This window comes from Ambystoma mexicanum, chromosome 1p (assembly GCF_040938575.1).
Source record: "Ambystoma mexicanum isolate Mex_15411 chromosome 1p, UKY_AmexF1_1, whole genome shotgun sequence".
Classification (NCBI taxonomy): domain Eukaryota; kingdom Metazoa; phylum Chordata; class Amphibia; order Caudata; family Ambystomatidae; genus Ambystoma; species Ambystoma mexicanum.
Window position 1 is genome coordinate 1,179,950,140 of NC_090921.1, and position 12,880 is coordinate 1,179,963,019.

A 12,880-nucleotide genomic window follows, 5' to 3' on the forward strand; every position below is an offset into this window, starting at 1 on the left:
AAGAAAAAGGGATTTAAAGCAAGATTTTTGGGTTTCATTTAGCAAAACACTGCTCAATTGTTGTGGAGCCCACTGACATATTCCAGGAGTGAGATATCTGTTCCACCACTGACAACATGCGTGCCAGATTGGGCAACCATCTTTTTGTGCGCTGCAAAGCTCGATTTTAGTGTTCACAAGGGTTTTGCAGCCATTTTGCTATTTCTGGCACCATCATAAAACAGTGTTGCAGCAGAGCAGAAGTGGGTTAAAACATCCCACAGTTGAGTTGGAGATATCAAAAAGATTTGAAATTGTACTTGACCTGAATGCAAGAGAACCAGTCATGCTTGTGGAAGGGAACCAGTGATGCTTGTGGATGAAACTAGTGTAGTGAACTTAAGGAAGTCTTTAGTGACCAAATTGGCTGTTAGAATGGGTTTCAGCATAAGATTTTTTTTTGATGGCTGCACTTCTAATGTAAAATAAAATCAACAAAGCTGAGTTAGATAAGTTGTGCCAAGTGATGATGATTGAGGCAAATGAGGCAGCTGAGTGGGTTTCTCCCGTAGTGATAGCTAAAAACAAATTGGTGCAATTCGTATGCGTGTACATTTGCACTGCATCAGCAACAACATATGGGTGGATCGGTACCCACTTCTGAGGGTGCAAGAAATGATAATGCTATTGCATGGAGCGAGGTATTTCACAACTATACATTTATCTACTGCAGATCACCAGATATAATTGCATCCTGAATCAAGAGCTCTCACGTCGTTTGTAGTCCTGTTTGGTGCATTCAGATTTAAGCGAATGCCTTTCGGACTAGCCTCTGCAGCTACTGTGTTTCAGCAGATGCTGGCATTTTTGTTTGGAGAATTGGAAAATGTGATATGTTTTCAAGATAACATCTTGATTTTTATATCAGGTGCAGATCAGCATGATGATTGCGTACGGAGAGTACTGTCTGTTCTCCAGAGGGCCGGGTTGAGAGTTAAGAAATAAAAATGTAAATTCAAGGTGAAGGAAGTATCCTGTTTGGGTCATGTCATTAAAGAGCATGAAATCAGAACAAAGGCAAATCTGTTAGAGCCTATTGTAAAGGCTCCTGCTCCTCATGACAAAGACACTTTGAGATTCTTTTCTGGGTTAGCTGAATATTATTCAAAGTTTGTAGAGAGATTTGCCACATTGAGCGCTCCATTGAGAGACTTAATGAAAAAAAGGCTGAGTGTCATGATGACATTTTCAAGGATATAAAGAAGGAGATTCTTGATGCTCCGACTCCGATGTTTGATCCTTGTAGGAAAACTGTGCTGTCCACAGATGCAAGTGCGGTTGGATTGGGAGCTCTACTCACATAGATAAGAGAAGGTCAGTAGGTTCCAATTGCATTTTTCTCACAAGCTCTACAGGGTGCAGAACACATTATTATAGCTTATTATTGGGTGGAGCCATTTTGCATGTTTTCGGTGGGCATACAGTTCTTGTTAACAACTGACCATAAGCCTTTGGTGCATGCTTTGGTAGGGCACAATAGGTGTTTTTTCCCAGGATTAACAGGCGGGCCCTTGCCCTGCAGGAGTATAATTTCATGACGGTTTATACTCCTGGAATAACCAATACAGTTGCAGATTTTTTGTTGTGGTTGCCGGTGGAAGAGGGGCATGGTTTGTCTGGAGAACAGGAGGCAGTGGTGGCACATATAACTCAAGGAGTAGTTTTGGAGCCAGCAAAATGACAGGAGGAGAGGACATCAGATGAAGAATGGAAAAGGAGATTTTTGGAAAAGGGTGACCGAAGCAGTCTTCAGCAGTAAGTACTCAATTTGACCAATTGCAAAGTGAATTGTGTGTGGAGGGCAATCTGTTGTATAGGGGCGAGAAGATTGTGCCTCCCAAAGGGATGAGATTGTAATTCTTGAGGTCGCTCATAGAGGTCACCTAGGTCGCAAAATGACTAGGAAGATTAGTTTGAGAAACGTATTGGTGGCCAGGTATGGATTCTGATGTTGAGCCCATAGTATTAAATAGTTTCCCTTGCTTAGCTGGTGATAAATGGCATGCAACGGTGAATACACCATTGAAACCGGTCCCGATACTGACACTCCCCTGGGAGAAAGTGGCATTGGATATCATTGGGCCATTACCCAATGCTATCAATGCAAAAGGTTCATGCTCACGTTGATGGAGTATCACAGCAAATAGCCATGTGTAGCGTGATGAATCAGAGGTGACCATCCCAAAATCCCAGACCTAGACCCCTTCTCATGTGGCCCAGGAATGGCAGACACTACCTGATCCTGACTCTTGGAGTGGTAATATGCAAGAGGATCACATTGGAGGGAACACAGGTCAGGATGAATGGGAGAACCCTCTGAAAAATGTCCCTAATCCTGCAGTCTTAATGCCTTATTGTACAATTGAAGATTTTGATTAACAGCTAGCTTTCATGGGCCGGTTGGATGTTGTGAGGACAGTGAAGGACATGGTGTGGGCATACAGGTCCGCACCTCATTCTTAAACTGGGGTATCAACATTTGTGTCTTTGAAAGGAAGGCAGCCCATCTGTTAGTTGGCTGCAAAGTGGTTGGGCACATCAGGCTTTCTAAAAGTAAAAAGGCAGAAGCTTATTTGGAGAGCAGAAGAGTGTCAGGAGAGATACAGGAGATGGTTTGAAGGCAGAGAACGTATATACTTGGAACGGTGTCCAGTCATTTGGTCGACTACAAACTGGTCGACTGCAATTTGGTCGACGTCATTTGGTCGAAAACCAAATGGTCGAATTTTTTTATTTTTTTATTTATATATGTGTTTTGTGGGTTTACGTGTAGAAAAAAAAAGAAAGAAAAAAAAGGGGGTTGGGGGGGACCCCCCCCCCCAAAAAAAAAAGGGGTAAAAATAAAAAAAATAAAAAATTCGACCATTTGGTTTTCGACCAAATTGATTCGACCAGTTGTCCAGTCGACCAATTGTTTTCAACCAAATGACTGGCAACCCTTGGAACCACTTCAGGTAGGAGACAAAGTGAGAGTGAGGAATCCCAGGATGAGGGGAAGAGTGTTCTGTACCTCTCAAATCCTAGTAGAATACCGAAAATACTAGGTACTGTGGTGGTGTTAGGAGATGGAACAAAATGGAGGATGAGGCAACTTGTCAAGTGTCATGAGGGGGGTGTGGCAGGAGTATTGCTGATGATGTGTGGAATGAAGAGTGTGGTGGAGGAAATACAGGAGTTGTGTTGAAGGATTTGAGGCAGGTCATTTCATGGACAATAGAGATTCTGGAAGGGAGGACTAATCGGAAGCATTGGGAGCTAATGTGCCTGGGCTGATATTGGGCCTGCTCTTCCAAGTGGGAATGTTGATCCAATGACAGAGATGCAAGGTTTGTCAGGCAACATAGAGTGTACATCCGTGAGTGTTCAAGAAGTCAAGAACAAAGTGGTCTCTTGTAAATAAAAACTGTACTGGGGGAAGAAGGTGGCAACATGGAAAAGTTCCAGGGTAAGATGTACCCAGAACAAGATAAAGGATTATGTGTTAAGTTTGTTATCTTAGCGGGGAGGTGTGTTGTGGTGATATTAACTGCAGCACGCTGCCTGTATTGGCAGGACGCGCTGTAGTCACCATACGGCTTGGGCACTTGCACCTCTGACAGCCACGAGTGCATTGTTTGAATCAGCACTCGTGGCTGTCACAGGTGCAGTGGCAGAGTTGTTGGGGCAAGCAGGAAGAGCGGTTGCTCAGGCGCGGCTACACACTTACCGTAATAAAGGTATGTTCCACAACAGCAGCGTCTCCTTTCATCTTTACCTCCCATGTGCTGAACACAACCAGTTCCCTGTAGCCCTACCTTTTAACTGATATGGTTTTGGTGGGTGTCTCTGCCAAGGAAAGTGTTCACTCACCCGCCAAGCTCCACATCTGCCTATTCATTTCAATGGACTGTCACCCGCCCAAAACAAAGTTTTGTGTTTTCACCCACCTCTTGGACTAAAAAAAAAGCCTAACATGTAATATCTACAAATATTTTTTTCTTCGTGACTGATTCTAATTACACCGCTGGAATTCTTTAATTCCATGTAGTATTAGAGAGGACATCTTCACTAGCTCCGTACCATATTGAAGGTTGAAAATGTTCTGTTCATTTGTCAATGTTCTGCTTTCAGTGAACCACACGGTTGAAATAATTTCTAATAACGCTCCTTTACTTAACTTTCACAGATGAATTCTCATTGCATTAACTTACCTTACACAACGGCTGACAACACAATGAGCATCTACAACAGCGGCCGCGATATAGTAGTGGAGACTTACAATGGCATCAAAGTGACCTTTGATTGCAAGAGCCGTATCACCGCGACAATTCCTAGCACTTATGCGGGCGCCATCTGTGGCCTGTGTGGAGACTACAATGGCGACAAGACCAATGACCTCACTCTGAAAAATGGTGAAAAAGCATCAAATCCTACTGCTTTTGGAGACAGCTGGCAAGTGAGAGAAAACCCAGGGTGTCGGGCAACTGAGCCTACACCACCGTGCCCACAACTGCAGACCATGACGGAGCAGCAGAGATCAAGTGGCAAAGACTGTGGAGTCCTTCTTGGCAAAGAAGGACCGTTCCGGGATTGCCACAGCAAAGTGAACCCGGATGATTACTTTGACGATTGTATCTATGATTCCTGTTATTTAAAGGGGCGGCAAGCAATCTTCTGCCAGACATTGGAGAGCTATGCCACGGATTGCCAAGCAGCAGGTGCCACTTTATATGCCTGGAGGACAGAAACATTCTGCGGTAAGTTCAAAAGTATGTTAATTTTTCAAATGTCTATTCTCACTCTGAAGAAATGCATGGGGAGGTCCACAGGCATACCTTTATAGGTAGTACAGTGAGTTAGCACAGAACTTTTTGGACTTAATATTGTGCAGTGAGATGGGACTTAGTGCCTCATTATTCAACTTGACTCAAAAATGTGCACTGGCATTCTGTACCTCAGTATATAGCCAAGTGTCAAGCCGAGTCATGGTACCTTACCCTAAAAATAATTCCTCAAAACCAATCACTTTTTCTACTAATGTAACCATTTGTTTCAATATTTAACCATGATTAATAATGTACTTTAAGCAATAAGCCCTGAGCTGAGGGGGCATTACTGCTTCAGGTAATACCCTGGGGCCGATAGTTAAAAAAAAGGACACCATGGAACAGGAAACGACGTCCGTTCTCCCTTTCCATGGCGTCCATTTAAAAGATTGAAAAAAAAGTAAACTAAGAAGATGGCCACCATGGAAAGGGAGAAGGGAATCTCTTTCCATGGCGGCCATTGCAAAGAAAAACAAAAAAGTAAACAAAGAAATTGGCCACCATGGAAAGTGAGAAGGGACTACATGTAGTCCCTTCTCCGTTTCCATTACGGCCAGTCACAGAAGGAACTCTGAGGGATGGCGGCAAGCAGAGCCTTGTCAGGCAGGTAAGGACTCTGCAAAGGCCAATCAGACCGTTTGTACCAATCTGATTGACCCTCGGCGGGTACTAATATGACATAATACAATGTGCTGCATTCTTTGTTATGGGATCTCAAGTTGTCCCCAAGTTACAATATCAGCATACTTTCAAGGAGGTTAGTGTTTTCCTGTCACATGGTATGTCTTGCACTGGTGTCTCCGAAGTATTTCCCAATTCCGAGAAAAGCAAGATCTTGAAAGTCAATGTGGGAAAAGAGCACAGCGTTATAGACACAGTTAATTTACTGTGTTGTTTTTTTAAACTATATTTATGGAGATACACATTAATGCATAAATCTGCCACGCATGACTAATTCATTCATACATAATGACTTTTCCCAGGTTTTGAACTTTGTTTAAGCCATTTGTATGAAGAAAGCAAAGCTGCTCGTCTTCAACATGTGTGCAGAGCTTGATATTTTCTAGATATAGTGATATCAAGAAGATACCTCAATCCCATAATTTAAAGTAAGTCTGTCAAAGGGGAACCTAGTGGGGCCCCATAACTCACAAGAGTTTCTATGGAGGAGAAGGGTCCAAAGTGTACTCTTTGTTTTCCAATACATAGACGACATTTGAACCATTTTACAGCCACATTGACACAAATTACACACTTTATTTTTTGTCTAGGACAATGATCTGCACTCTGTGACTCTCCAGATGTTTTATGTAGCGGGATGATTGCATTACGCACCTTATTGGGAGACAGGTTTAGGTGGGCACACACTGTACATCTTATGCAGTATCTTATGCCTTAACTTATAACCTGACCACCTCTTACCTGTTTCCAAACCCTGTTTCCCTGGGTTTGAGATCACCCCGGTGAGCCCCGCTGTGAACGGGTAGGAGACATAAAAAAATCACAAGGTGGGGCAGGACTCCCCAAATACTCCCGAGGAAAAACACACAAGGTTAAAGTGGCTGGCACACAAAAGGAAAGGCGGACAAAGGAATGCTGGTGTATGGTTCTTTTAGTTGTTATATGTGTTCACTTATACTTTTCTTCTTCCAGTACATCAGCAGGATTTGAAGAGTTATTTTTTACAAAAAGGGATCACACAAAACAATATACAATACATATCCTAAGCAGCTGCGTAACTGAAAAATATAAAAACAGTCCTTTAAATATTAAAATATGGAACATTCTTTAATAAAGTCCATACAGTGCACTGTACAAAAAACTATATATAAAACCACGTTACCTCTGATACAACCTGACCAGGGCTGCCTCATGGTCTTTGCGACTGCTTTCTTGATGTTCTCTGGTCCTATCCCTGATCTGTCAAGATGGTGCAGGCGGCAGGCAGCAACAGCGTGTGTGCCCCAAGGCCTTTTATATGGCTAGGCTGCTTGGCAAGATGCAACCCAGCAATCAGAGATGTTGTGGAGATCCCCCACAACACTCCTCAACCTGAGCCATGTCTGCTAGGTGTGGCCCAGAGAATACAGGTGGGCCGCCTGACATGGGGGGTGGCACCTTCACTTAAACGCAGTCCAGGAGGGCTAAAAATATTGGGCGCTCCCTTTGCAGTGGGGAGCGTCAGTTATTAGATGTGGGCCTGGGGCCAGCAGTGATTGATGGCCACCTGAGAGGTGGTGAGGCTGCAGCTTCACCCCTGACAGTCAGGTGAGTGCTTACTGGCCCAAGCTGTGGCGGTGTGGAGTGGAGCGCCTCTTGAAGGGTTTCCTGTTATTCCACATCACTCTGCTCACACCTCCAATGTTTCTTTCCTATTTTAAGACTAAAGGATCCTTTACTCTAATTATTTATTTTCCTTTTCGGATCCCTGCGCAGCTTTCTTGCACCGTGGATCCAATGTTTTCGTTTTCCATGTTTCCCCGCGCATGGGGCTTACATGACCCTCTTTCCCCCATTTGAACTATCTTCGGCACTGAGGATAGCATTGGTCTGTTCTATGAACGTATTTGTAGTAAAGTGACCTCCAGGCTTCTTATGGTAACCTGTAGGGTTTATTAACAAGTACTTAAGTTACAGTTACATAAGGATATGGACAGGACATAACACTGGCACCCATCACCCAGGCGGGGGAGCTCTAACTGCCTGAGCGTGGAATCCTTAGGTAAACATTCTAACATTCACATAGCAACACTCCACATGACATCACCAGCTCACAAGATGCATAGACAAGCACTATATAACACATCTCCTTCCCTTACTAATACATAATACCACAATACACACACTCCAGGCAAGCACTATATAACACATCTCCATCCTTTACCAATACCAATACCACCACAATGGGCGACATCAAAGACTTGTAGATAGAGATGGAGTGGTGCAGACATCTCTGCAGAACACAAGAGCAAGTGGGGGCCATATGCCCTTATTCTCATACAAAAGGAGATAACACCTTCCACCAACTACCACTCCTCTTCAACGAACATCACATGAATCTGAAAATCCCAAACCTCACACACACAACCCTTTTAATGAGGGATGGGACTCCTTATAGATTTCCCTACACACATAGGATCACATTTGAACGATGAGGAAACAATGAGTGCATCTTTTTATGGAGAGATGCAACTCACATAAATTATCTTTAGCATCCTAATTGCTGATGCTGGGTGCGCTACAACACTAAAACACTTGTGGTAAACGCAACCTCACTCCGTACTCTAGCATGCATAATGCTCCCACTGGGGCGCTACCACTTAAAACTCTCTAGTATACTAAACGCTAAACCTGGAGGCGCTACCAGCCAGGAAACAATTGTGTTATACACAACCACACACATGCAACTAGCATACACACTGCTAGAACTGGGGCGCTACCACCGATTCACCTTTGTGGAAGACTATTGCACTAGCACACACACTGTGCTAAACCTGGAGGCGCTACCAGCCAGATACCTTTGTGATACACTAAACCTCTAGCATGTTAAATTCTAACTCCGGGGGCACTACCACCCAGAACACAATTGTGATACACATAATCACACTCTCGTACTATATCATACTCTATGCTCACTTCATGCTACACCATACTTTATGCATATACTGGAGACGCTACCCCCATAAACCTTTTGCGGGTACACGACATTGCACATTAACTGACTACAATTACACTGATCTCTAATTACCTTACGTATATTCTTCTTTTCCTGTTCACCCAGTGGACTACCACCATCCTTACCCAAGATAATATACATTTTGCAATTAATACAATCTTGTTTGATTTTGTTTGGATCAAACACAACTTTGTATAGTGTATAGTCATAAATGTCCTTATTACACTTGGTTTTGCTAGGACCAAATGCAACTTGCTAAACGTCTATGTTGTTACTGCAACATAACCCTGCAGATCCTCAAAATCATTAGTTCTAACTCACTCTCTCATGGACATGTAAACTCTCTCACATCATCTACAATTAAATTGTCCATGGAAGTCCATATTTATTTTTTTTTAAATTGTTTTTATTGGAGTTTGTTTCAAACAGATTACAGCTTTTACGTCAGAAGTTAAAAAGCATAACAAAAGAACGGGTATTGCTATTAAACAGAAAAAACAGTTAAGATTCAGTTTCACATTTCAACAATATTCTTGTATTCTGTTCCATCCGTATTTAACTCCCCTTTAGAATGTCAATGAACGTTAACAGCTCTTCTTCCATCTTCCCCTCCCTCCCTCCCTCCCCCCACAAGACTTTATTGACAATACAAATCATCAAATGTGGTTAACTTTTACTCACTAACCTTGTAAAAATACACACGTGCCACGCATGTTCAAACTGTTTCGTAGTCAATTTATTCTCTTTGCTACTACTTCTCATCTTTGTGCTGTGCATTCTACATTTGCATAAACATCATCTACTACCATACTGCTTCTTACTTCCTCATTGCACCTTATAGGCACACTCAATAATGCTTTCTCTTACAAATGGTAAGGCATGTACTATTAAAAAGGATATATTCTTCTGCCACCTCTCTGGGCACCTACAATGCTGCTTCTATACTACGCGCTCTTTGCTTCCTGTTGCCTCGTAACAACTTTTATAAAGTCTGTGATATTTCAAAATAACTCAATTGAGCCTTACCACTTTGCTTCAATTCCGCTCCAATTTTGCACGAAGATTTCTTGCAGTCACAGAAAATATCTCCTTTGTCCGACGCTGCTGAACTAAAGTCCTCGGAACTATCACTTCCCTTCCAATATGAAGCTTTGTTCGGACGATTCTTCCTGCTTCTGACGTTGCGCCACGTAAATGAAAGTCCTTTCCTCAATCTTCATGTTGACCTTCAGCTCTTTCTGTTTTACGGTGCTTCATTTATTTTCATACGCACTGCACTGCGCTGCTCAGCAACATTCAGAGCGCAACGGCCACACGCTCTGGCAATTATGATGGCGTTCCACTCTTTGTGTAACTTTGCATCGGAGCATATCGGATCTCCAGCTCCCAACCGTCATGCAGCTGCTATATCATCTGCCACAATTGCCAGTTATCACTCTACCCTTCTCCAACAGATACCAAATCAAACTTAAATGTACACTTCTTCAAAAAGCATCAATTTAACTGTCATATTCCTTACTGGATTATTTGCAAACACATTAATCATCTGCAGTACATTTTTAGGCCCCATTTCAAACACAACGTATCATCTTCTCTCATTAAATTATGCTGCGCTGGGCAATATACTTTCAGGGTACTCGTCTCTCCTGGGGCTCACTTCCTCTTACTCCTGGAACACTCTCTTATGCTTTTCATCTGTCCCCTTAGCCTGTGATGCCGTTTCAATTTGGGATTAACAGGCACAATTCTGCATTTCTCCTTATGGCCCCAGCTTCCTTGTTCAGCCCCTGGACACCGCTCCCCCTTCAACATACGGGCAGCTTCTCTCTCCTTACGTGGGGCTCTCTTCCTCCCCCATGGTGCCCTGGATGATGGGTCTTACTTGTCTTGGGGGAGTGTTGTCCTCCTTCTTCCTGCACCCCCTGCAGCAGGTTTCTTCAGCTGTCCATCTGTTTCTTGCACTTCGGTTCCTCTTCTTAAAACCAGCTCGTCGCCATTGTAGTAAAGTTATGGTAACATCTAGGGTTTATTAACAAGTAATTAAGTTACAGTTACATGAGGATATGGACAGGACATAACACTGGCACCCATCAACCAGGCGGGGGAGCTCCAACTGCCTGAGTGTGGAACCCTTAGGTAAACGTTCTAACATTCACATAGCAACACTCCACATGACATCACCAGCTCACAAGATGCATAGACAAGCACTATATAGCAGTATTAAGCCAATATTTTGACGCACAGCCCACCAGTTGCCATCCAATAGCCTGAATCTCAAGCACCTTCCACAGTACACCTGAACCCTGCTCTAAAGAGGGAGGGCACGAAGACTGAGAGGACCAGGCAATGGGAATCTAAAGGACTCCTGGTGAATCATAAATTTACTTCATAACAGGTCTGCTCTCCCTGGTATTATGATGGAGAGCAGCCGGGTCTCGTCTAGGTTTTCCCTCTGACCCTGCATTGTGCACTGTGCCAAGTCAGGGATTACAAAACTAATATTCTCCAGCATTGGATCTTTCATGCTCTTTGAATATTCACCGTCATCAGGCTGGGAATTCTCAGTAAAATTATGGCAGATTACATTTAAATTTGAAACTGCAGTCACTTTAGTATTCTCTTAAAGTCGTTTTGGTTCATATTGCCCCACAGCCAATAGATAGCGACTCCCTTAGCTCCACCCTTAGAGGTCATCTTCAGATTTTTTCCTGCACCTTCAAGTTTTGGGAGTCCACTGAAAGTTCTCTTCTTCATTCGATGAACTACATGTTTTTTCTTCGATTTTCACCAGTCTTTTTGAAATCTTTTCTGAAAGTCCCCATTGAGTTCTATCCTTTTGTGTTGGTTGGGAGTGTTTTTACATCCCTTGTGCATCCCTGCTGGCCACACCTTTGCTACCTCTAGACTGATGCATGTTGAAGGTTTCTTTTTTCACCCAAAATATCGGAGGGCTTGCTACTGCGCTTGTCAAATCTTTGTTTAAAAAGGTGTGTAGCTCATTTTGTTGAAATAACAAAAAATCCACTGTATTGACCATGCCTGATGTAAAGGGTAAGAAAAGACTTTTCAAGGCATGCTACACGCTCAGCCCTGGCTCTCTCCTCACCTTTCCTCTATGTGCCGCCTTCTTGGGTGCTTTGAACGATCCTGTTTTAAGCACCCTACTTCCTCCAATCATGATGCATACTTCTACTATCAATCCGTCTACGACTCTTGTCGCAACTCTGCTAAGCGCCTTCACTTCTCCGACCTTCTCCACTCTCAATCTTCCCATCCTCGCTGTATCTTTCAAACCTTAACTCGACTTCTCTCTCCTCCTACCCTTGACCACTCCATCGCCTCTCCTCTCTCTGCCTCTGATCTTGCCACCTTCTTTTCTAACAAAGTCCTTAATCTCCACCAAACTATCCTCTATTCCCCTTCTTATTCTCCTCCTCCACCTACCCCTCCTCCCCTCCCTTTTCCATGTTCTTATTCACCCCTATCTCTCAATCTGAAGTTGCCCTCCTCCTTTCTAAAACTCATCCCACTGCTTCTCCCTCTGACCCCATTCCAACCTCCCTCATCCCTAAAATCTCCCCCCTCCTCATACTATATCCTACCTCCTTTTTCAACATCTGTTTATCCACATCCTCCTTCCACACTCCTTTCAAGCATGCTACCATCATACCCATTCTCAAAAAACCTTCAGCTAATCCCCTTCTTGCCTCCAACTATCGCCCCATCTCTCTTCTACCCTTCCTATCTAAACTTCTTGAGCGCATTGTCTATTCTCAACTTTCCACCTTCATCTCTAACCATTCTCTCCACCCCTCCACTTAATCTGCCTTCCACCCAGTGCACTCCACGGAACCACTCTCATCTCTGTCCTCAACTCTCTCCTTTCTGCCTGCTACTCTAAGAATTCCTCTATCCTTATCCTCCTTGACCTCTCTGCTGTCTTTGATACTGTCGGCCACCCTCTACTCCTTATCTCTCTCTCTTTTTTTGGCCTTAAAGACTCTGTACTTAATTGGCTCTCCTCCTATCTTTCTAACCGCTCCTTCTCAATCCCCTCGGGTGGCCACACCTCCCCTAGCTTTCCTCTCAACCATGGTGTTCCCCAAGGGTCTGTCCTTGGCCCCTTTCTCTTCTCTCTCTACACTTCCTTCTTGGCTCCTATTATCTCCTCCTTTGGTGTCTCACACCATTTCTATGCTGACGATACCCAGCTCTTCCTTTCTTTCTCCTCCTTCTCTCCTGACATCCACCATAAGCTTTCCTCTTGCCTCTCTGCTATTAAATCTTGGATGTCCTCTCACTTCCTTACTCTTAATTCTGACAAAACTGAAATCCTGTTCTTCCCAGCCAACACTCTTCC

At 43.6% G+C, this 12,880-nt stretch overlaps 1 protein-coding gene across 1 annotated transcript in view; it reads left to right on the forward strand.

The window, feature by feature from the left end:
- Window positions 1-12,880, forward strand: part of LOC138532698 (IgGFc-binding protein-like) — a 201,212-nt gene that overhangs the window by 165,045 nt on the left and 23,287 nt on the right. Inside the window, exon 4 of the mRNA XM_069641090.1 lies at window positions 4,205-4,775. Coding sequence (XP_069497191.1) covers window positions 4,205-4,775 — 571 coding nt within the window. The remainder of the gene's footprint in view (window positions 1-4,204; window positions 4,776-12,880) is intronic.